Source organism: Ceratotherium simum, chromosome 18, assembly GCF_057802395.1.
Source record: "Ceratotherium simum simum isolate JZ-2026a chromosome 18, ASM5780239v1, whole genome shotgun sequence".
Lineage (NCBI taxonomy): Eukaryota > Metazoa > Chordata > Mammalia > Perissodactyla > Rhinocerotidae > Ceratotherium > Ceratotherium simum.
The window spans coordinates 18,318,471-18,344,733 of record NC_141917.1 but is presented as its reverse complement, the minus strand read 5'-3'; the positions used below and the strand labels follow the sequence as shown (position 1 = coordinate 18,344,733).

At 36.2% G+C, this 26,263-nt stretch overlaps 1 protein-coding gene across 1 annotated transcript in view; it reads left to right on the top strand.

The window, feature by feature from the left end:
* The window catches only part of LOC101404876 (cadherin-12), a 100,822-nt gene that overhangs the window by 42,794 nt on the left and 31,765 nt on the right, over positions 1–26,263 (top strand). The window contains exon 4 of the mRNA XM_087443161.1: positions 4,075–4,328. Within this exon, the coding sequence (XP_087299287.1) occupies positions 4,075–4,328 (254 nt within the window). The remainder of the gene's footprint in view (positions 1–4,074; positions 4,329–26,263) is intronic.

The following is a 26,263-nucleotide window of genomic DNA, read 5'->3' as shown; positions in this document are numbered from 1 at the left end:
TCTCCCTTTTAATTCACTCAACGTCGAGTGATTAAGGACTTTAATTATATTTGCATAGTTTATTTTTACATAAAACTTAACAAATTCATGAGGTGATATCCCATGCAATTCACAGGCCCCACACACACTCCAGGGCAGGAGATTGTACAAGAGTACAGGTCATGGGGGGTGGGAATCTTGAGGACATCTTGGAAGTCTGTCTACCAAAGCTGCTGTTTTTCAAATTCCTCAAAATATAACTATGGCTATCCATTTCCATTCAACAGTATCTAGAAGCATGATGAGACCTGGAAGAGCCCAGAGAGTTATTCTTTTGTATCTTATGCCAAAAATTGCTTATCCCTCTTTGAAGTGAGAAAATCAGTTAGCACTTAGTATTTTATGCAGTTTTTCATGACCTGGATTTTAGAAAAGAGCGAGCAGAGAAAGTGGCTCAAAACAAAGATGCAAAAATTGTATCATTCTTCCTTTATATTCTGAAGAACAATTAAATATATCATATATTATTTCTCCATAGTTATGGTTTTTTACTGTACAACTCCCTACAATGTGAATTATTTCCTGAAAATTCTGGTCTCACTAACTTTCCTTTATTGAAATACCCTTAGGAGCAAGGAGTTTCTCAAGTACATTCTCTTAGTCAATCATTTTCTTACTTTTCTAGAAAGGTTCATTAAATTGAACGGGCCCCAAGTAACGCCGCAAAGGTTTCTATTTATTGTGCAAGAGCTAAATTAGCTCAACTTCATAGTAATGGATGTCTGTCATAGAATGTGATTAATTTTCTACCAATAAAAAAGTAATACTGTTTGTTCTATACTTATTTCAAATATTAGGGTTTTTGTTGATTGTAAAGTCAGGTGAATTTCATTCCTCAGTGTTGCCCCTCCAAAAAAAAGTAGAGAGTAGTCAGTCAGATGGGTTGGATCAAGTCAAACAGAGAGATATCAGCACTGATTCTCTTTGCTCTTTCTGAGCCATCCGGTTTTACAAAGTGGCATTGCCTAAGGGCCAGGGGCGTGAAGAAACAAGGCTACCTAGGAGATTATTGTGGCATTTCTCTTACAATTTCCTCCAGTTCTTTATATCACTGAAGGATATAAGTTCTCAGTTGTTCTGTACAAAAAAAATTTGTATGTACAGAAAGGTTCTTTCATCTTACTCTATTTCTCCCTGACCACCAAATATTTGCCTGGTGTGACGGGTCAGAGGTTCTTAAAAGATAGAATATGTCTGATCTACTAAAAATGTAGAAAAGATTCCAGAATGCTCCCTTATTTCTGGGCTTGAAATAGACTTTGAAGGGGGAGTCAAGTCCATCAGACAGCTGTAGAATGCTCCTCAAGGAGGTAAATAAAATTTAGATCTCATCTAGAAAGAATTCACTTCATCATACAGCTAATCAGAGGCATTTGAATGCCTACAAGCAAGTAGAGAGAAAAAGAAAGAACAATTGGTATGAACTCCTACATTCTAAGACAGAAGTTAATTCTGAGCCAAAAAAGGAGTAAGGATGAGCCAGGGCAGCTCCATTAGCTTTCTAGGTAAAAGGACCTGATGTGATAAAGTCAAAATCGTCTTACACTAGAAGTTAGGGATCTTTATGGCAGACAAATTATATTGTTTAACATTCATAGAGCATTTAGAGTTTACAAAAACAGAAAATATATTTTTCTATGTTCTTTAAATTAACTAGTGCAGCATTCTACCTTATACATTGATCTCTTTCAGACTTCTCTTAAGGCATCCGATTTCTCTCGAACACTTCAAATGACGGGGGACTTAGGACCTCTTCAAACAACTCATTCATTAAACAAGATGATGTGTTCTCACTATTCTCTAGGTTTGTTGAATGTAGAGAGAGAGCAAGCTTCATTTGTCATTGCATCTTCCTGTCCTCCCAGGATGTATCTCTGTCCCTACCACCCCAAAGGCCATGGATATTTTTTAAATTAACTCAATTTTGAATAGTGTAATTTTTTTAGAGATTTATTCCTTTTTTTACCCAAAGTTACCATTTTAATAATTTAAATTGTTAATTCTAATAAGAGACTAATAGAATAAGCCTAACTGACATTCAGCATGATAGCCCTTCAATATTTAAAAATATGTGTCTTGTCTTGCTTTGATCTTTATCATTCCAGGCTGAACATTTCCAGTAATTGTAGCATTTTGTATTTTTCGCTTGAATAATGTTTTGCTATCCTATTCTGGCAATTGGTTGGTGTTTTTTTTTAAGTTTGATTCCTTGAACAAAACACGGTAGTCAAACTGTGGGCTGATCACAACAAGAGCATTATGGGACGATCTCCTCTCTTTTTCTAGACATTATATTTCTATTCATGTAATCAATAGCTATAATATCAACCAGGGCATATTATACACACCATTCTTTACTTTTATTGGCTTAAAGATAAGTCAAAATTCCTAACAAGAAGGACATAGAAATTGAAGTAAATAAGTATGAGGTAACTAAAAATATAGAAAGTAAGAGAAAGCATTGAGTACAAAGCAGATAAAAAAACATGAATAAGAATTGGATGAATTGGGGGATGGCCTGGTGGCTAGTGGTTAAGTGCACATACTCTGCTTCGGCGGCCCAGGGCTCACGGGTTTGGATCCTGGGTGCGCACCGATGTACTACTTTTCAAGCCATATGGCGTCCCATATAAAGTAGAGGAAGATGGGCAAGTTAGCCCAGGGCCAATCTTCGTCAGTAAAAAGAGGAAGATTGGCATCAGAGGTTAGGTCAGGGCTGATCTTCCTCACAAAAAAAAAAAAAAAGAATGGGATTAATTAGATGAAATACAGGGAATAATTATAGGGAAAATAAATATAGATCCCTCTAAATGAAAATTACTGTGAAAGAGATTTAATGTCAAGTCCAAGAGGTGTTACTGTTTGCTATAATAAACTCCATGGAATTGTGAACGTTTTTGAGGATTTCACAGTGATTTTTTAAATTTTCTTTTTCCGCCCTCAGAGAAAATGCATAAAACAGCAATCTTGTCCTTACAAGAGAGAAATATACCTCCTTTATTTCCCCCTGGTGCACTGAGGCAAAAAGAGATGTGTCGACACAACAATTAGCAGGTCATTGGAGTCATATTAGAGGGAATGAATTTATAAAACAGAAACTTAAAGGTCCCAGAAAATCACTATATTAATTTTAATTTCATGTTGTCTTAGTTTTTCATAGGTGATTAGAAATCAGAGCCATTGACCTTAAAGTTTTCATTTAAATAAAGCACCACAGCAACACCATATTTATAGAATCTAATATTTTCAGTTATGGGGAACATAAAACCAATATTCAGAATAAAAGTGAATGCAAGTAGTGGTAAAGTTAAAAGAGACAATCAGTAACTCCCTGGACAAATGACTTCCAAATATTATGTTTCACACTCTACTTTAATTTGGTCATATATGTTCAAAGCCTTAATTATTGGTAAAATATCCTGACCATGCATTACAGTGCCTACTAATTATGTATACAATGCTGAGCACACAAAAGACTGAAACTCTTCGTAATTACCACTGTGTATGTTTTCAAATCCTGATACAGTCCTTTGTTATTCAAAAGTGTTTAATAGAAAATGATATTATTGTCAGGATAAGAAAAGTGGTCCGAGAAAAAAAAACATATTTTGTTATACCAAATTTTTAACTGGAATCTAAAGAGTATCTTCAATATCCTATTTTAATTTTATGTTTTTATTACTGCTTCACTCCACTAGATGTCAGTATTGTATAAGAGCTGAAAATGCTTCCCTTAAACCTGTTCTCTTGCTTTAAACGCTCATATGAACCGAATAAGCCCTACCTAGCATGCATGTGCGCATATGTGTCATTTTAATGTATGTAACTGATTATCCTTACAAGTTACCCAGAATCTTCTACACGTGGGTGATTCTCTTCTTAAAATATTCCCTTCCCCATTAATTATAAAGGAAAATGAGTTTTTGAAACCAATGCAATTGGTATTAACTTGCGAATGCTCTGAAGCCATGTTCCCCATCTTTGCCACATTCTATATGAATGTATCTCTTCACTTCTGATTTGTCCTATCTACAGCCATTAGATTTTGAAACAAAGAAGGCGTATACTTTTAAAGTGGAAGCCTCCAACCTCCACCTTGACCACCGGTTTCACTCCGCGGGCCCGTTCAAGGACACGGCCACAGTGAAGATCAGCGTGCTGGACGTGGAGGAGCCGCCGGTTTTCAGCAAGCCGCTCTACACCATGGAGGTTTACGAAGACACGCCGGTTGGGACCATCATTGGTGCCGTCACTGCGCAAGACCTCGATGTGGGCAGTAGTGCTGTTAGGTAAGAAAAAGAAACATTTTCTTTTCTGTGTTTCAGAAAAAGAAAGAAAGAAAAACAGTACTCTCCAAACTTGCATGAATGATTTAGTTTTGGAATATGGTGCTTGAAAATGTAATGACTTCACAATACCTAAGTATTGGAGGAAAAGCCATAGAGTTTGAACGAAAACCTCGGTCCATTCCTGAAACAGAGGTTTAGCAGTGTATGATGGTGGACATGTCACTCAAGCTAACCAATCTCAATTTTTCATCTATAAAAAGGATTTAATAGTACAATCTCAAAGGATGATTCTCATGATTAATGATATTAAGATACTTCCGCAGTGCCCACTATGTAATAGACATTTAATACATATTTCAATTACTCTAAAATCTCTGTCCCTTAGCCAAAGTTAGTGTTTGAAAAAGATAGCTTTACCATTTGCAATTTGCAGTTCTTTTTTTCACTGTGACAATTGTGTCTGCTGATGGAAGCACAGTTAAAGCAATCCTAGGGTAAGATGAATTATGGAAACGCTCAAAGCCCAGACTTTGAAAGGAGCTCGTATTGACATAAGGCTGCTGGGTAGTGAGTGAGTCAACGCGGCAATCAATAGAATAAGAAAGAGTAAGTAAATAATCTCTCTCCCCTTCCCACCCCCTAAACCCACAAATTCCAGGTGCACTACGGAAACATGGTGCGATTTCCCTTTCCCTCATTTATACATTGATCTTGCAACATATTATGAGACTCGTTCTGATTCAACTTTGCTGCTTCTGTGTGTTTCAATTTTCTGCCACATGCATGCCCTTAGCCCACATGCCTACAAGTACTGGGAAACCAAACAAAAAAAGAAAAACAGAGAAAAGTGATTTGTTCTGAATCTTCCCCTTCTAAAGAGTTGAACAAGACCAAAGACAACATTAATGCCAACATTTTAATGCAAAACCACTATTCTATTAACATAGGGAACATATACACACATATCTCATAAGATTTTATGTCATAGGGTAATGACTGATAAAAAAAATGGATCAACCATTCATCAGCCGTCTCAACACATTCATAGATTTAGAAAAATCTCAGGAAATGGTTTGAAAGCTTCCAAGCCCTGCTCTTTATATTCGGTTGAATCCATCTCCCCAAGTGGCCTGAATATTTTCCTTTTGAGGCATGTCTCTGGTCAAGACAGAACTCTAAAGAAGCACATTTGTCTTGGGAAAGGGAACAAAAATAGCAATTACTAGCACCCCTACCTGCCAGGTTGAATGCAGGCTAATTTACTCATTGGATTCAAGCTATTGTTCTCCATGTCCGTATTATAGCACAATTCACTTCCAGTTAAACTGGAATATGTATTACCAGTATTTGTAGGGGCATTCTCAAGCATCTGCCACATTAGTAGTTGTTATATATTAACCTGTCATCACTCATCAATCTCGTTCCTGATGACCCTGCATGTGCTGTTGGTAATTGCAAAAGTTGGAAATGCCTGGTGAGTAGATTTACAGGTAATTTCAAGAGCATAAACAGTTATGGGAGAAATATTGAAGGTTGTAAAAAAAAGTAATAAAAAGGTAAATAACTGTGGATTGAAACTCCCTACAGGTCAATAAATGAGAATTTGGGGACATAGTGGAACATGATAGAGAATATGCTAAGTTATTTAATTTACTGTGTGTTCTATTTTTGAAGTCTGATGAAAGCATGATGAGGTCAAAATATTAATAAAAATATGATTTTAATGCAATACTTAGCAATACCACTTGGTAAAGTAAGGTGACAGTTACAAACTTCCAAATACAGGAAAACGGTTAGAGTCAAGACACTAGTGTGAGGATAAAGGAAGTCTACATTTTAAAGAAATTCTCCAGCTACAAGCCAGTTTTTTTTTTTTTTTAATGTCACAGGAACTAGCATCTGATACGTGCTACTTTATGTAAACAAAGTAGTGTCCCTAGTTTTACTTCTAATGGGTAGCAGCCTAACTAACGAAAGCTGTAGACACAGATGGGTCTAATTTAGCCCCCTGAGGGGTTGTCAAAAGAGAGAGTTGCTTTTGAATCAACGTGAAAGTTGTCTTAGTGAAAGTTGTCTTACTTCCACATCCTGGAGTAAACAAGAAGCTTGAATCATGTCAATTGAGGAATGTGGGGGTATGAATCATCTTTTCTTGGTCTGAAAACTTGTTTGCTCACTTAAGAATGATAGTAAAAATATGTTGTGAAAAATAAGCATCAAAATGTAAAATTGCTTGACATGTTTTTGTATGCTTTGTGGGTTTTGTTTTCCTTTGCTTTACTGTCTTTTCCCAGAGTTATTGTGCCAAGTATTCTTTTAGAACTATGTTATTTCATACCACTGGGTATTTCATTATTATTGTTCTTTTATCATTGCTGAGCATAGCAAAGACCCCGAATGCAATGACATTAACCAAGGACTGAACAGCTTAGAAGAAAGGTTCGGTTAGATGTGATACTTCCAAATGTTCCACGTCTGGTGCCCCTGCCCCGAGCTTCATTTCTAGTCATTGTTTCCTTTACTCTTCTAGCCTTTGCTGTAAGATGCACTGACTTCCTGCCTCTAATGTTCTATATGCTTTGACCATCTTATTATATAATTCATGGGAGTGATTTCTAGTGAGTCAAACAAGAGTGCAATGAGTACCCACTGCTAGTGACGTGAGGCATTTTCACAATAGTCTCTTAAGTTAAGAAATGAAATTTAGAACAGGTGACTATTCAGTTACATTGGAAATTAATATTTGTTTTGAATATGAGTAATTTGAGTTTTTGAGAGATTTTAGTGGATTATGTTTTTTAATACATGCCACTTTTCTTTTGCTTGAAATATGTAAAAATCTTATTCTATGAAAGAATTTCAAAATAAAGTTTAATCAAACTAATTTTGTGTATAAAATGAAAAAATAGACAATTCAATTTTAAACTAACTCCATGTAAGAAGTGTCAGATGATAACATACTGATGATATAAAGTAAAATTTATTTTATGCATATAAACTTCCATGTATCAATTCAAAAAAATACTGTACTTAATAGAATAATTGAAGAGTTTACTTTTCATGTTACCTCCTTCTGCTTAATGATATTTCCAACCAAAATCCACCACTTAAAATCAACTAGTGAAATTGATTAATAAATAGAAAATCATTATCAATTACCATAAGTAGAATATAATACTTAAGGAGAGGAGTCAAGATGGCGGCGTAGGCAGACTCTGAACTCACCTCCTCCCGTGGACACAGCCAATTTACAACCACTCGTGGAAAAATTACCCCTGAGACAGAACTGAAAACTGGATGAGAGGAACTCCTGCAACAACGGACAATCCTAACTGAGGTGGAAGAGGCAGAGACTCCCTTCTGGAGAGGAAAAACGCCGCCTTCACAAGCCGCCAGCTTCACGGCCGCCTGGAGCAGCTCACAGGGACGCAGCCTCCCTGGAGGCGCGGGGCCCTGAGCCGGGGAGCGCCCACGCTGTGGGCATTTTGTGGACCCAGCACAATCGAGACCAGCGGCATAATATCTGACTGTGCCTGCTACTAAAACACTGGGGAGTACCCCCAGAAAACCCGGTTCACAAAGAAACTAAAACTGGCTCTTAAAGGGCCCGCGCACAAACTCACCCATTTTAGGAAGCATCCTAAAATCACCAGAAAGAAAGGTGCACAGTGCTTTGGTGACAAGAGACTCACCTAATAGGCCCTGAGTGCATCTCGGTGAGGGGTGAGACCTCTCCAGGGACTGGGACATTGGCGGCGGCCATTGTTGTGGCCTGGTGTGGGCGTGATGACACAGACGCCATTGGAGTTCTCCCTGAGGCCTGCTAGCCCAGGGTCTGCCCCACCCGCTAGAGCACCGGTTTAATCCAGCTCAGCTGGGGCAGGCAGCCCACCCTAGAGACTGGTCCCACCCAACAACAAGCCCACAGGCAACGTGTGGGCCTGCATAGATTGGTGACTGGATTCTCTGCAGCCTGGCAACTGAGCTGACTTGAGCAGGGCAGGGTGTGCACAAGGAGCGGGTGGAGAGTGGGGGTGGTGGCAGAGTGTGTGGGGCTCCCGCCGTGGAGAGACTGGGTCCGCTTGGGGAGGTCGGAGCACTCACACGGGGCAGGACTGTGTTGACTGTGTGTGTGGACCTGTGGACAGCAGGGCTTCTCAGCCGCAGAAGACTTGTACTTCTCGAAGACCCACATAGGAGGTTTGCTCCACCTTCCAAAACCTGAAACAATTGGGTGCTCTTGTGCCTGAGGCCAGCCCCACCAGCTGCAATCCTCAGAGAGCTGACAAGAGACCTAATAGGCTAGAGGCTTACAGCAATTGTAAGGCCCTGAGCCTAACAACCTGCCACGGTGGGGGCCTACTCACTTAAAAGAAATACTGCAACACAAATGTGGTATTAGAACTTGCAGCCAACTGTGCTGGGGCTCCCCACACCTGATAAAGAGACTGAAGGGCCCACAACAACTACAAGCATCTGAGCATTACAACAGCTGGCCAGGAGCATAACTCAGCCTCCCTGGGCGCCTACAGGGAAAGCAAACAGGCCACAGCAGAAGGATACACGTAGCCAACATAGGGGTCACCCCTGGAACATTGAGAACTGAGGGAAGCACACTGGAAGCCTCCTAAGGCATCACTTACTTAAGGTCACCTATCCAAGAGCAAGAGACGTAGCTGACCTACCTAATACGTAGACACAAGCACAGGAAAAGAGGCAAAATGAAGAGGCAAAAGAATACATTCCAAGTAAGGGAACAGGACGAAACCCCAGAAAAGGAACTAAGTGAAACAGAAATGAGCAACCTACCTGACAGAGAGTTCAAACTAAGTGTGTTAAGGATGCTCACTTATGTGGGGAGAAGAATAGATGAACTCAGTGAGAATGTCAACAAAGAAATTGAAGATATAAAAAAGAACCAATCAGAAATGAAGAATACAATACTGGAAATGAAAAATTCATTAGAGGGACTCAAAAGCAGAGTAGAGGATACAGAAGAACGGATCTGTGAGCTGGAAGAAAGACTAGAAGAAATTACCCGAGGTGAACAGGTAAAAGAGAAAAGAATTAAAAAGACTGAGGACATTCTAAGGGACGTCTGGGACAACATCAAGCGCACTAACATCCGTGTTATAGGTGTCCCGGAAGGAGAAGAGCGAGACAAGGGGGCAGAGAATCTATTTCAAGAAATAATAGATGAAAACTTCCCTAACCTAAGGAAGGAAACAGACATCCAGGTACAGGAAGCACAGAGAGCCCCAAACAAGATAAACCCAAAGAGGCCCACACCAAGACACATCATAATCAAAATGTCCAGAATTAAAGATAAAGAGAGAATCCTAAAAGCCGCAAGAGAATGTCAAGTTACGTACAAAGGAAACCCCATAAGGCTATCAGCTGACTTCTCTGCAGAAACCTTACAGGCTAGAAGAGAATGGCACGATATATTTAAAGTGCTAAAAGGAAAAAACTTCCAGCCAAGAATACTCTACCCAGCAAGGTTATCATTCAAAATGGAAGGAGAGATCAAAATTTTCCCAGATAAGCAAAAATTAAAGGAGTTTGTCACCAAGAAACCAGTGCTACAAGAAATGTTAAAGGGACTGATTTAAGGGGAAAAGAGAAGACCACAAATAGGAAAAATTATCTATTTCCATGATTAGAACGTAATGGATACAAATGCACAACAAAGAGGTTAGATATGATATCAAAAACATGAGGGAGGAGGGGAGTTAAAGAGTACAGCTTTCAGACAGAGGTCAAACTAAAGTAACCATCAATTCTGTATAGAAGAAGAAAGGAACAGAGAAGGACTACTCAAACACTGAGAAAAAAAAAAGTTAAAAAATGTCAGTAAGTACATACTTATCAATAGCTACTTTAAATGTCAATGGACTAAATGCTCCAATTAAAAGGCATAGGGTGGCTGACTGGATAAAAAAACAAGACCCATATATATGCTGCATACAAGAGACACACTTCGGACCTAAAGACACTCACAAACTGAAAGTGAAGGGATGGAAAAAGATACTCCACGCAAAGGGCAATGAAAAGAAAGCTGGGGTAGCAGTACTCATATCAGACAAAATAGACTTTAAAACAAAAACTGTAAAAAGAGACAAAGAAGGGCATTACATAATGATCAAGGGAACAATCCAACAAGAGGATATAACACTTGTAAATATCTACGCACCCAATGTAGGTGCACCTAAATATATAAAGCAATTATTAACAGACATAAAAACAGAAATAGACAGTAACACAATAATAGTAGGGGACTTTAACAATCCACTTACACCAACGGATAGATCATCCAAACAGAAGATCAATAAGGAAACATTGGCCTCAAACGACACACTACAACAGATGGACCTAGTAGATATATACAGAGCATTCCATCCAAAAACCGAAGAATACACGTTCTTTTCAAAAGCACATGGAACATTCTCCAGGATTGATCACATATTAAGCCACAAAACAAGTCTCCATAAATTTAAGAAGATTGAAATTATACCAAGCATCTTTTCTGACCACAACGGTATGAAACTAGAAATCAACTATAGGAAGAAAATCAGAAAAGCCACAAATACGTTGAGATTAAACAAAATGCTACTGAACAACGACTGGGTTAAGGAAGAAATCAAAGAAGAAATCAAAAAATACCTGGAGACAAATGAAAATGAAAATATGACATGCCAGAATTTATGGGATACAGCAAAAGCAGTTCTAAGAGGGAAGTTTATAGCGATACAGGCCTATCTCAACAAATAAGAAAAATCTCAAATAAACAATCTAACAATGCACCTGAAGGAACTGGAAAAAAAAGAACAAACAAAGCCCAAAATCAGTAGAAGGGAAATAATAAAAATCAGAGCAGAAATAAATGAAATAGAGACCAAAAAAACAATAGAAAAAATTAATAAAACCAAGAGCTGGTTCTTTGAAAAGATCAACAAAATTGACAAACCTTTAGCTAGACTCACCAAGAAAAAAAGAGAGAAGGCACAAATAAGTAAAATCAGAAATGAAAGAGGAGAGGTTACAACAGACACTTCAGAAATACAAAAGATTATAAGAGAATACTATGAAAAGCTATATGCCAACCAATTCGACAATCTGGAAGAAATGGATAAATTCTTAGAATCATACAACCTTCCAAAACTGGATCAAGAAGAAGTAGAGAATTTGAATAGCCCAATCACCAGTAAGGAGATCGAAACAGTAATAACAAACCTCCCCAAAAATAAAAGTCCAGGACCAGACGGCTCCCTGGTGAATTCTACCAAACATTCAAAGAAGACTTAATACCTATCCTTCTCAAACTCTTCCAAAAAACTGAGGAGGGGGGGAAGCTCCCTCACTCATTCTACGAAGCTGACATTACCCTGATACCAAAACCAGACAAGGATAACACAAAAGAAGAAAATTACAGGCCAATATCACTGATGAACATTGATGCAAAAATCCTCAATAAAATACTAGCAAATCGCATACAACAATATGTTAAAAAGATTATACACCATGATCAAGTGGGATTTATTCCAGGGATGCAGGGATGGTTTAACATTTGCAAATCAATCAATGTAATACACCACATTAATAAAATGAAGAATAAAAATCACATGATCATCTCAATAGATGCAGAGAAAGCATTTGACAAGATCCAGCATCCATTTATGATAAAAACTCTGAACAAAATGGGGATAGAAGGAAAGTACCTCAACATAATAAAGACCATATATGAGAAACCCACAGCTAATATCATCCTCAATGGTGAAAAACTGAAAGCCATCCCTCTAAGAACAGGAACCAGACAAGCATGCCCACTGTCACCACTCCTATTTAACATAGTACTGGAAGTTCTAGCCAGAGCAATCAGGCAAGAGAAAGAAATAAAAGGGATCCAAATTGGAAAGGAAGAAGTGAAACTGTCACTATTTGCAGATGACATGATTTTATATATAGAAAACCCCAAAGAATCCACCAGAAAACTTTTAGAAGTAATAAACGAATATGGTAAAGTTGCAGGATACAAAATCAACATACAAAAATCAGTTGCATTTCTGTACACTAACAACGAAGTAGCAGAAAGAGAAATTAAGAATACCATCCCATTTACAATTGCAACAAAAAGAATAAAATACCTAGGAATAAACTTAACCAAAGAGGTGAAAGATCTGTACACCGAAAACTATAAAACATTTCTGAAAGAAATTGAAGAAGACACAAAGAAATGGAAAGATATTCTGTGCTCTTGGATTGGAAGAATTAACATAGTTAAGATGTCCACACTTCCTAAAGCCATCTATAGATTCAATGCAATCCCTATCAAAGTTCCAACAACATTTTTCACAGAAATAGAACAAAGAATCCTAAAATTTATATGGAACAACAAAAGACCCCGAATAGCTAAAGGAATCCTGAGAAAAAAGAACAAAGCTTGAGGTATCACACTCCCTGATTTCAAAATATACTACAAAGCTGTAGTAACCAAAACAGCATGGTACTGGCACAAAAACAGACACACAGATCAATGGAATAGAATCGAAAGCCCAGAAATGAACCCACACATCTATGGACAGCTAATCTTTGACAAAGAAGCCAAGAACATGCAATGGGGAAAAGAAAGTCTCTTCAACAAATGGTGTTGGGAAAACTGGATAGCCATATGCAAAAAAATGCAAGTAGACCCTTACCTTACACCATACACAAAAATTAACTCCAAATGGATTAAAGACTTGAATGTAAGACCTGAAACTGTGAAACGTCTAGAAGAAAACATAGGCAGTACGCTCTTCGACATCAGTCTTAGCAACATCTTCTCAAACACCACGTCTGACCGGGCAAGAGAAACAATAGAAAAAATAAACCAATGGGACTACATCAAAGTAAAAATCTTCTGCACAGCAAAGGAAACCATCAACAAAACGAAAAGACAACCTAACATTTGGGAGAAGATATTTGCAAACCATACTTCTGATAAGGGCTTAATCTCCAAAATATATAAAGAACTCATGCATCTCAACAACAAAAAAACTACCAACCCAATTAAAAAAATGGGCAAAGGACCTGAACAGACATTTCTCCAAAGAAGATATACAGATGGCCAACAGACACATGAAAAGATGTTCAAAATCATTAACTATCAGAGAAATGCAAATCAAAACTACAATGAGATATGACCTGACGCCCGTCAGAATGGCTATAATTAACAAGACAGGAAACAACATGTGTTGGAGAGGATGTGGAGAGAAGGGAACTCTCATCCACTGCTGGTGGGAGTGCAAACTGGTGCAGCCACTATGGAAAACAGTATGGAGATTCCTCAAAAACTCAAGGATACAACTACCATATGATCCAGCCATCCCACTGCTGGGTATTTATCCAAAGAACTTGAAAACACCAATTTGTAAAGGTACATGCACCCATGTGTTCATTGCAGTGTTATTCACGATAGCCAAGACTTGGAAGCAACCTAAGTGCCCATCAAGGGACGAATGGATAAAGAAGCTGTGGTATATATACACAATGGAATACTACTCAGCCATAAGAAATGATGAAATCCAGCCATTTGTGACATCATGGATGGACATTGAGGGTATAATGCAAAGTGAAATAAGTCAGAGGGAGAAGGTCAAATACCGCATGATTTCCTTCATTAAGTAGTAGATAATAACAACAATAAACAAACACATAGGGACAGAGATTGGATTAGTGGTTACCAGAGGGGAAGGGGAGAGGGAGGAGGGTGAAAGGGATAATTAGGTACATGTGTGTGGTGATGGGTTGTAATTAGTATTTGGGTGGTGAACATGATCTAATCTATGCAGAAATAGAAGTACAATGATGTACACCTGAAATTTTTACAATGTTATAAACCAATGTTACTGCAATAAACAAAAAATAAAAAAAATAATAAAAATAAAAAGAATAATAAAAAAAAAGAATATAATACTTAAAATAATTCGTAACTGGTTGTTAAAATATAAAAGTCTATCCATGCCCTGCTTAAAATTATCTTATATCCCAAGTCTGGTCTGTTCACCACACTTTTGGAAAAATTTCTGAAATCAATTGTACTTGATTTTTCATCATGGGTTAAGAAGCTATCGAAGTGGCTGGTTTTCATTTGAGGGCCCTTCTCAATACATCAGGAATCTTTTATTACATAGGCAAAAACTTAAGATTGACTACAAAACATGCTTAGGGAGTGAGAGGAAAGAGAGGCCCAGCTTATTAAGTGGTATCCTATAGCAACATATATCATTTATTTTAATTATTAATTAAATTAAATGTTAAAAATTAAAAATTTGAGAAACTCCCCATTTTCTATGTTTTACTTATTTAGCAAGATTTTTGTGAGGATTAAATGAGGTATTGGCATACAATGTTTAAGTTTTAAATTTTTTTATCAACTTTATATTTTTAGAGCAGTTTGGGTTCACAGCAATATTGAGAGAAGGTATAGAGATTCTCCATATACCCCTGCACACATGGATAACCTCCACTGTTATCAACATCCCCTACCAGCATGGGACATCTGTTATAAATGATGAACCTACATTGACATGTTATTACCCAAGTCTGTAGTTTACCTTAGGATTCACTTTTGGTGTTGTACATTCTATAAGTTTTAACAAATGCATAATGACATGTATCCATCATTATAATATCATGTGGAGTATTTTCACTGCCCTAAAAATCTGTGCTCGGCCTATTCATCCCTCCCCCCACCAATCCATGGAAACCATTGATCTTTTTGCTGTCTCCACATTTTAACTTTTCCTAGAATGTCTTATAGTTGGGATCATACTGTGGGTAGACTTTTCAGATTGACATCTTTCTCTTATGTAATATACATAAAGCTTCCCTCATGTCTTGTCATGGCTTGATAGCTCATTTTTTTTTTTACTGCTGAATAATATTCTGTTGTCTGGATGTATCCACTCACGTACTAAAGGACATCTTGATTGCTTTCAAGTTTTGGCAGTTACTAATAAAGCTATATAAACATCCATGTACAGGATTTTATGTGGACATACATTTTCAACTCCTTCGTGTAAGTACCAAAGAGTGCAATTGCCGGATCATATGGTAAGAGTATGTTTATATTTGTAAGAATCCACCAAATTGTCTTCCAAAGTTGCTGTGCTATTCTGCATTCCCACCAGCAATGAATGAGAGTTCCTGTTGTTCCACATCCTCGCCAGCATTTGGTGTTGTCAGCGTTCCAGATTTTGGACATTCTTATAGGTGCGTAGTGGTACCTCATAGTTGTTTTAATTTGCATTTCCCTGATGACATATGATGTGGAGCATCTTTCATATATTTATTTGCCATTTCTGTATCTTCTTTGGTAAGATGTTTGTTAAGGTATTTGACCCATTTTTTAATCAGGTTGTTTATTTTCATATTGTTAAGTTTTAAGAATGCTTTTTTCCTCCAGTGCAAACAAAATAAGCAGAGTATACTAGTAAAGCTGTTGCCTTTGTTTAGTATTGTCAATTACAGATTCAATCCTATTGTAATAGGGAGATTCTGATGGATGAATAACTTGATAAGAGCAAATCTGAAGCTTACATATACTCAGTCGTCTCATTGGAGGTAGTTTCTGGGCAATGGCTTCCCAAGGAAATCAAGGAGAGGTTACACATGTGCAAATTAAGTCACTGAAAAAGTATAAAACTCAGACCTAGCATTAAGAAATCTGAAAATTAGGTTCATCAAAACTCAACTTTTCTCATTACCTTTGTTCACAATTCCATTCCCTCCAATTAAAATAGTTTCTCACCCTCTATTTCATCTTCTTCATCCTAGACTTCTGCCATCTTAGGTGGCAAAACCATATGTACACTCATTGCCTATTCTAACTCACTTCTCCTCCTCCCTCCCAATATCATCTTTTCCATCTTTCATATTCACTAAAGACAACATATTGAACTTTGTCATGGTACTTAACATTTTCTGCTTATTGCATAAATATGTATTCACTTTTTTAACCACCATCCCCAAAATGCACGAAATGAGACAATACTTGAGAGTTGGGAATATTTCCTTGTTCTCTCATTTAGTACATGCCAAATTAATTTAATTTTAAAATTGTCTTGATGTAATATATTTATCCTAATATATAATGCAATGTATTAATGAAATGTAGAATGTATCTATATGTGGATGTATGCATTTCTATTTTTCCAAATTGATTGTAATCAGATCTAGATCTAGACGTAGATATATAAATATAATAGTTTTTTTTTTTTTTTTTTCTTTTTAAGGGTTTGTAGACCTGGGTATTTGGATATGATCTATGTAGGTCTTAATCTCTGCTATTTTAGCACAATGCAGTCAAGAACATATTTTCTTTCTTCTTTTTCCTTTTTTTGGTAAAATGGTTTCTCAGTTCCTTGGCTTCTATAAATGGAGGTAATGAAAGCTAAATGCTATCAGTGCTACCACACAAATGGTATGATTTGCTCACTGCAAGACAAATGCCAATGTGTCAAGAGGCAAGATGGTGGTAGAGAAGGGACTTTTATTAAGTGAGGAGCTAGCTAATCAGAAGACAGTGGACTAGTGTCCTGAAGAACCGTCTTAAGGCAAATACAGAATCTTGAAGCAGTTATATAGGGCTAGTGGGCTATCGAGGAGTGGATCAGGAATGTTGACCATCTGGCGCAGTAGACTGGGGGTCTCTGCACCATCTGGCACTATAGACTGGGGGATGCCACACCATACCTTTCAGTTGTCATTGATGATGTATGCCAGTATAGAGTCTCTCTCTGGACGTTGTTGGAGGAGAAAGTCAGGAATGTTGTCCTGGCGCTATACACTGGGGGTTGCTACATTTCTAAGGAACTCAAAAGAACAAAGTTATCATCTCATCGCAATTGGGAGGTATAAAGCTAAGCAGATACACACAAATCATAATGCACACAATCATAATGTGTGCAATTTTCTCTATGTTTCATTTATTTATTATCTAGCCTATGTGTAAGCCAGAGTATGCCCAGCTGGGTTAATTACTTTGAGGTTATCCATAGTTACAATATGGTTCCCTTTCTACAAAATGGCTTTCCTTATGTCAAGCTTGTGTTGAGCCAGTATCATCGGTAGTACATTTGCAAGTAGACTTCATACAAAAATCGACTTCAGAAAAATAATCCTCTTGAGAGTCCTAAATAGTAAATAAAAGACAGTTGTGAAAAGTCAAATAAGGCAAACTCTCCAGATATTAAGACATTTACCTACTACTACAGTGTCTAAATTCCACGCTCCTTCTTATTTTTTTCCCTGAGTTTCTTTGAAAAAATTCCATATTATCGGGTTCTATCTGCTTTTTGTTTCCATGTCTACCATTTGTACACAATGTCTCTATTTTTTTCTTTTAACACTTTTTTGGATTGTTTATACACTTATGTTCCCTGCATACTTTCAAATGATCTAAGAATTTACAGTATACCTTTTAGCAATACTTAGTCCTAACAGTGGTTAAATGCCAGTTGTTATCTCCACTTAGAATTAATTAATTTGTGAAAGATAGTTTCTGATACAGAGACAAACACACTCTTCTTTTTCCTTAAAGTGGACTTTAAAAATACTTCCTTATGTAGAGTCCAATTTCTTGTTTTGTGTAACTCTAGTCACTCTTTCATACTCTAGCATTTATTATTTAGCAGAAAACAAACTGATTTTATTTTTATGGCCTGTTTTCTTAGAAAATATTAAAGATTCAAACAGCAATTGAGAGAAAACATTTTATCCATAAGGTTATATAAAATATTCATTAAGATAAAATAGTTAATCCTTTTTGAGCACTGCTTACCTTATCTCTTTCCTTTAGCATTCACAATGTGAATTTTGATATATATTTGCAAGAGGCACATTTGATAAAGGACTTTTCTCCAAACCGCACAAAGAATTCTTAAAAGTCTAGGCTTAAGGAGATGAAATAGAGTGTGGGAAACTATTTTAATTGGAGGGAATGGAATTGTGTGAACAAAGGTAATGAGTAAAGTTGAGTTTTGGTAACCCTCATTTTCAGATTTCTTCTGAAATGTTAGTTCTGAGTTTTATAATTTATCAGTGACTTGATTTGCATATCTGTAATTTCTCCTTGATGTCTCTGGGTAGCCATTGCCCAGAAACCCAGCAGAAGCTACCCCCAGTGAAATAATTGAATATTTATAAGCTTCAGACATGCTCTTATCAAGTTATTCATCCATCAGAATCTTCCCTCTTACCATGGGATCACGTCTGTCATTGACAATATTAAAGAAAGGCAACACCTGTAATAGTATTCCCTAATACTTTTGTTTTCAGTGGAAAAAAAAAAATCATTCCCTCTAAATTTGCACCAAATGAATGATTAAGAATTACTCATTTGAGAACTTGTTGATACAGAATTTAACTCACTATGATGAATGAGAAATGCCTTTGTGAATAAACTTATTTTGCTTTCCCCCTCAAATGACCAATTTATTGACAATCAATATAAAAAGAGCTATTGCAAAGAACAGGTACCAGGATGGACAAGTTTACTTTTATTTGCTTTGGCGGCAATTAGCTATCAACAGACAGTGACGTTGTAATAACTAATTTGTACCCGGCTTTGGGCTGAGCACTTTGGTCAGATTTGTTCAAACATCTCCTCAGGGAGAAACTGAGGCCCAGGAAGATCTAATTATGTCTTCAGTAAAGGTGGGAAAAGGATTTGAACATGAGCAGCCAGATTCTAAAGGTCAAGCTACTAAGTTGCCCTGCTACTTAAGTTTAATTGAAATATTGTCTAAGTTTTTTGAGTTCCTTTGTAATTCTAAGGTTGTTGAAAATATAATTAAAATTACATATGGTTTTCAATAGCCTATTAAACCAAATAGCCAAAAAGTAAACAATTAGTAAAAACGTACAATATTTGATTCTTTAAAATATGATAACTATGGACCTTATTATATATCTGAAAATATGCTAAACACTTACATGTGTTTTCCTGATTTAAACCTTACAACAACTTTAAATAAATCTGAAATGTATTTAATTGAACTATGGCAATATTGAGATTAGTCAGGCTGAAAATGCAAAAACCAAAATATACAGTTGTTTTATTAACACATTTTTTTAGTATGTATGGGAGAAGATCTTACTATTTGAGTTTCATTACCTTTGAGTTTTCTAGACAACCACAAAGTTCTTACAATATTTATACATAAGGATTTATTGACAAAATTCAGTGGATTTGTGATACAGATCTACAGCTATAATTTTTGTGAGTATTGGATCTTGATGACCAATGATAAATTTGGTTTTATTTTTAAACAAATTTTATATTATTCTAGTAGTATACTGCAGGAAATCTCAGTGGTTAAGTATCCAGATATTAGTTAGGATGGTGAACTACTTTTAAGGCTATTTTGTTATACTTCATGTAACTCCTTAAAATGATGGAATATTCAAGTCTATATATTCTTTATTACTGAACTGAACTTTTTGGGTTTACCTTTTGCTTGCTAGAAGTTCCAGTTCTTTGCTTTATTTTGAAGTACTGAGGGAGTACCCTATATTAAGTGCAAATTTCGTAGCTCTCTCTTTTCTCTCTATAATTTCTTTAATTGCTTTTAGAAGATAGCCCTTTTCTCACACATATTTGAAACTTTTTATATTATTTTAATTTTTTGAAGATTAGTTGCTTTAAATATATCATAAATAGATATAAAACACTCTCCTTAGAAAATATTGTAATAATCATGATCCAGTTCATAAGCTGCCCCAGACTATTTAATGAGTTTAGAGAACATGAGTCATTTTCAGAGTGCAAATGAGCTGAAGAGCAGACAAAGCTCAAGGAGGAGTTGCAAGCTTAGTTATCAAAAAAAAAAAAAAAAAGGGAAATAAAAAAGCTGTCTTTCAAATATGATGTCTTTACTTGGGTCTCAAATGGTAAATGACTCTAGTTAAAGTGGCATGTTTCTTCAGAGCCATTTGCCCATGCCACGAGAGAGAGTCAGTAAGTCCACCTGTGACCTGGAGCAACAGGCATTTGATTCAGTTCAAGGGAGTAGTTATGTTGAAGCTATCTGAAAAAGACTTCAGAATAAATATGATTGAATACTCAGAGATATAAAATAAATAATTGCCTGCTTGAAATGTGATCAGGTCATTATTAGCAAGAACAGTCAGATGTTTTTATAAAATAATTCAATTCATATGTGCAAGTAACAGGTATAATGGACAGAACAATAAATTCAGTAATGAATCCTTCCTACTCTAAAGGAACTTCCTGTATGATCCAAAAAACAAAATACAATTATTTTGCTATTCTCATTTGAGGGAGACTGTTAACACTGATTAAAATAGATAATTAAGATAAAAGCAGTAAGAAGATAGATTCTTCTAAGAAGGAAGGAATAAATGCTGCCTAGAGGGATTTGGCAAGGCTTCATGGGAAGAACTTGAGCAAAGGCATAATCACGTTCTTTACTTATTTAGTCAGGTACTGGGGTCCATATGTTTTAATATATGAGAAAACTGAGACTACATGTTTAATATTGAAGCTCTTACGTGCAGAATCCAAATTTAATCAATATTTGCCTAAACTTTACTTTCTTCCCATTAGAGCAAGCTGCTTCAAAGTCTCTGAAGAATAAATTAAAGTCCAGGTAAAAAACTTTGGGGGCAGATGGAAGTCGGCATCCAGGTACAGAAAAGGAAATGCAGTTAGAAGACCATGTGTGACTATTTAAAAATGACTAAAAAAAAAGAGGAGAGCCTAAGCAACTTGGAGGGAAATAAAAATATAACAACCATAATTTTAATAATATGTAGATTATGATGTATTTCTCTTTCTTTAACCATCTATTTTAATCATATTACATGCTTCCCAAATGGAAAATTTAAGGACAGAAGAGTTATGCCTTTATAAATTCATTACAAGTTTTTCATCAAACACTTAAAACAAGAGAAGCCAGCTAAACTGTCTAAGGTATAACTTTTAATTCTACCATGGGGAAAATAAGAATGAGGAGGAGGATTAGGGGAAAAAAAAAACCCTAATAGGAACTAATAGGAAATTAGCAACTACTATTCAACAAAATTTCAGATAAACATATTGAGATTCCTAAGAAAAAAAATTTAATTGTGGTTGTTGATGAGGCAATTACAATCTAAGTGTTGCTCTATGTGGGTTAGGTTCTCAATAAATGTTTGGGGAAATAAATTGAACTGAATTTACTTTCATTTAATTATCTGCCACAAGAAAAAAAAATTAAAAAAAGAAACATTAGCAAATAAGAGAAGACAAGAGTGAAGGGATTCTAATCTATTATTATTACCTTAACAAAAGAATATTCCCTACCTTGTCCTGAATCATTACTCCTACGTCTTTATTGCTTAAAGAATGAGAAGTAATACTTTTAGAGGAACTCTGTATCATCAAGTACTTTTTACAAAATGTGTTTGAGAATTGGGACAGGGTCAAAGTTAGCTTTTCCATTAACTGTGAGAAAGTTATTAGACAAATTAAAAGAAACAATTTTAAGGGGAATGCTTACCTAATAAAGAGAATAAAACTTTTTAAGGCATTTCTGAAAACTCATTTACAGAAAAGTAATAAAATTGTACTCTGTCAACTGGCCTGCACAGATTAAGTTAAGGCTTTCATTTCTGATTTCCATTCAATTGTTAAAACAGGTTTCTTAGCAACAGTCACTATGCATACCTGTATGAACTAGAGATTTGTTTCTCTCTCTATATATATCATAAACATTTTTTTATTTGAATCTCATCTACTCACCAAATAAGTATAAGATGGCTCAAACAAATTCTTTGTTTAAGGGGTTTTGCTCATTTAAACTGGTGAGTTGGGTCAAATTAGATAGTTCACATTATACTGTTGTGATTAACTGCAATTAAAATATTCTACCCTTAGATTGGATGCGGTCTGTGGCAAACCCAAAGTGAACATGTGATGGTTCACTCTGAGAGGGTGTATCTCCCTAAAATGATCTAGACTTTTTAGAACTGGTTCATGTCTTCTCCGAAAATGTCCAAGAAATGTAGGAGTGGTTTCATTGTCAGTTCCTTGATCATCATTTCTTATAAATGTCTCCTAATTGCTATATTGGGCAAAATCACAATAGAAAATGGTAGTTGGTGTCTCATATTTATCATTCATCAGGCACGTAGATCAGTCAGTCACATAAAGGTAGGACATCAGGGAAACACCAGCACCTAGTACTAGACCTACCGTCTTGGAGTCTGACCAGATGTGGGAAGATGCTGCAGATATTTAGCTGAGAAGAAAATGTTCAAATAAGTTTCAACAGTACTCCGGAAGAAGGCAGTAAGCTTTCTGAGGATAACATCCTGAAAAAGGGGAGTACCAAATCTCACAAGGTGAAGGGTAAAAACCAAATGCCAGAAAATAGTGAATGAGAGCCAAACAAGAGCACCATTTTGTGCAACAGGGCCTGGCTATGTGTGCCCATGGTTTGTTCTTCAGGGCTTTGTGTGGGAGCTTTGCAGTTCAGGTACTTTAAAGTTGAAGGCTATATATATTACAACTTGGTCCCAGAACTAAGCATACATTTATACATTAGAAAGAAATTTTTTTTTTATCTGGGAAGAAATACAAATTAATCAACAATGTGGAAAGAGAGAGGAAGGAAGGAATACAGACAAACACACAAGATTCTTTGCAGAGGCACATATATCTTATCTCATTTCATCTTTGTAACAACACTCACTGTTACACTGTTAGATGGGTATTATTTTCCAAATTTTATAGAAGACAAGGAGTCTCAAATTTTATAGAGACAAGGAAGACAAGACTACCATTTTTTACTGTGATATTTTGCCCAATATAGCAATTAGGAGACATTTATAAGAAATGACGATGAATGAACTGACAATGAAACCACTCCTACACTTCCTGGGCGTTTTCAGAGAAGACATGACCCAGTTCTAAAATGTCTAGATCATTTTCAGGAGATACACCCTCTTGGAGTGAACCATCACACGTTTACTTTGGGTTTGCTACAGACCACATCCAATCTAAGGGTAGAATGATGTTTTAATTGCAATTAATCACAATATTGTAATATGAACTAAATTGACCTAATTAGACAAAATTTATAGAACACAATATTTATAGAGGACAAGATTCCTAACCTGATTGCACAAGGTGAGAGAAGGAATTAGTATATCACCCTAGTTCACTCTGTCCAAAAAATTAGTGTTCTTCATGCTGTATTTCATTGCATCTCAGTGGTGGTTGATTTATGGAATATAAACTATATGTCAATGTTATACTGAACTGACTAAATAAATGAAATTTGCTTACTAAGTTTGCATGCAAGATATTGGATTTTGGTTGATAGATATATAGAAACATGAAACAGAGAGATAGACACATTATTTTATGTGTGCATTGTGTAAGTTCTTGAATTTTAAAACATGTTACCAAAAAAACTTAAACTTACAATTAAAAATGACCTATGTGTGTATAGTGATTGATTATACAAAGATAGACTTCTGTTTGAATCAGATTTGTAAGTTATAACACATGCTCTAAGTAGTAACTAGAAGTAAGGTGATCAATTGTGCCAATTTTGTCTAAGACTGAGGAATTTTCCAGGCCTCAGGACTTTCAGAACTAAAAGTGAGAAAGCCCTCAGCAAACCAGAAAGAGCTGATTATCCTAAATAAGACATTCTTAAAAGCCTAAATATGTTCCTTTGAAGTAGAACTATTTAACTATTATATAGATAGAGAGAATAGGATCTGTGCGTTGAAGTCAATATAATATTTAAGTAGCAGATGCTGGGTGCAAAATAACATCCCAGGTCTTTGGCAACACAGAGGTGAATAAAACTAGCTTCAAGTAATTTAAAGGGCCTTGGGTAAGAAACATAATCACATGCACAAAAAGTATATAAGCTGTCTTACATTTGCCAAAATATACATAAAAACTGAATGCTGTGTAGCATCAAAGAAGGATTTGTTCATTGCAAAGATTAGCAAAAATGCAAATAAAGAAGAGCTTTAAAAAATAGCATTCAGTTTACTTGGAATGATTGAGAGAAGATGAAGGAAATTCCAAAAACTGATGATAGTTCCACTTAAAAATGGCACCATGAGGAGCTCTACAGATAGACTTCCCAGTGAAACAAGCATAAATAGTGAAAATTATTTTTTAAAAGATTAAAAACAACCATTTACTGTTTCTGGAAAATTTCCAAAGAGCATACAGCAAATGAAGACACATTTATTCAAGAAGAGCTACTAAACCATGATAAGAACAGCGAGAGAGGTGCCACTTGACCCAGGATCTGCTCTCTCCCTCCCACTCCCATCTCCTGACTCAGCATGATAGAAAATCCACTCTGGGCAGGATTTGGTTGAAAAAATATGGCTCCTGTCTCCTCACCTCTCAATCAAGATATTATATCATATCTCACCAGGAGGGACAGGATGCCAACATTTCTCATCCCCTCCACTCCAAGTTTTCAGAGGCTTAAATTACTGGTGAGTGTGGTTGAGAAGTTGGCAGCTTACTTCCTCCATCCAAACCCACTCATAGGGCACAGGCAGGATGATAATATGGGGCCCAGTCACTCTTACCTCAGGTTGCTAGTTCCATTTCTAGAGAGTCAGAGCAGGAAGACCATCTTGCCTTCATCCAGTGCCAGGAGAAGTGGCTCAGTAATTTCCCAGTGTAAAAGAAAGTCCATAAGAATAGAGAACTCTGGGGGCTGGCCCAGTGGCGCAAGTGGTTAAGTGCACGCGCTCTGCTGCGGCGGCCTGGGGTTCGCTGGTTTGGATCCCCGGTTCAGATCCCGTGTGCGCACCGATGCACCACTTGGCAAGCCATGCTGTGGTGGCAACCCATATAAAGTGGAGGAAGATGGGTGTGGATGTTAGCCCAGGGCCAGTCTTCCTCAGCAAAAAAAGAGGAGGATTGACAGATGTTAGCTCAGAGATGATCTTCCTCACAAAAAAAAAAAAAAGAATAGAGAACTCTGAAACTTTCCCAAAATATTTGATTTCTTTTATTTTTTCAGCTTTAATAGACATAAAATAATAAAAAGTATTAATTGAAATGATATTTTATTGGCTTTTTAACTATATAGATGTAATATATGTAACAACATATGTAAATATGTGTATACACATATAACACATGTATAATAGAACATAGCTACATCAGAGCAACATTTCTATATTTTATTGGAATTAAGTTAGTATGAATTTGAATCAGACAAGTTAAAAGATGTATATGGTAAAACCTGGAGCAGATAACAAGAAAATAACTCAAAAATAGTATAAAAATCATTAAAGGATTTAATATTACACTAGAAAATTGTTCACTTAATGCAAAAGAAAGTAGCAGAGAAGAAATCCAGGAACCTAACACATTGCAATTTTTATCCTTTAGAAGTGAAATTTCCAGATAATTGGAGCTTACCCCATTAAATGAAAAAAATCTGAACTAATAAGTTAAAATTTGTCTTAAAAACTATCACTTTATTGCATAACTCTGTGAATATACTAAAACGATTGAATCATTGGGTTTAAATGGGGGAATTGTATGGTATGTAAATAAAGTTATTATTTAAAAAAAAGCTTAAAGAGAAATTAAGCATATATTTGAAAATTGAGAATTTATTGCAGTGCTTGGAGTAGAGTATGTTTGTTGAGGTCAGAACAAGAGAGCTAGTAGGAAATAATGACTGGAAAGTACTGTATTCTACGCACAGTAAGAGAAAAAGATTTCATTCTATACAGGAAATAGTAATAGAATCTCAGCCTTGTAAGGTACCTTCAGAATCTCCCACCATGCTTAAATTTGTTCTGCCACATCTGCACCAGGTATTTCGATAATCGATTTTTGATTACTCCTGGTGCTCACTGTTTCCTGAAGAAACCCATTATGACCTTGTACA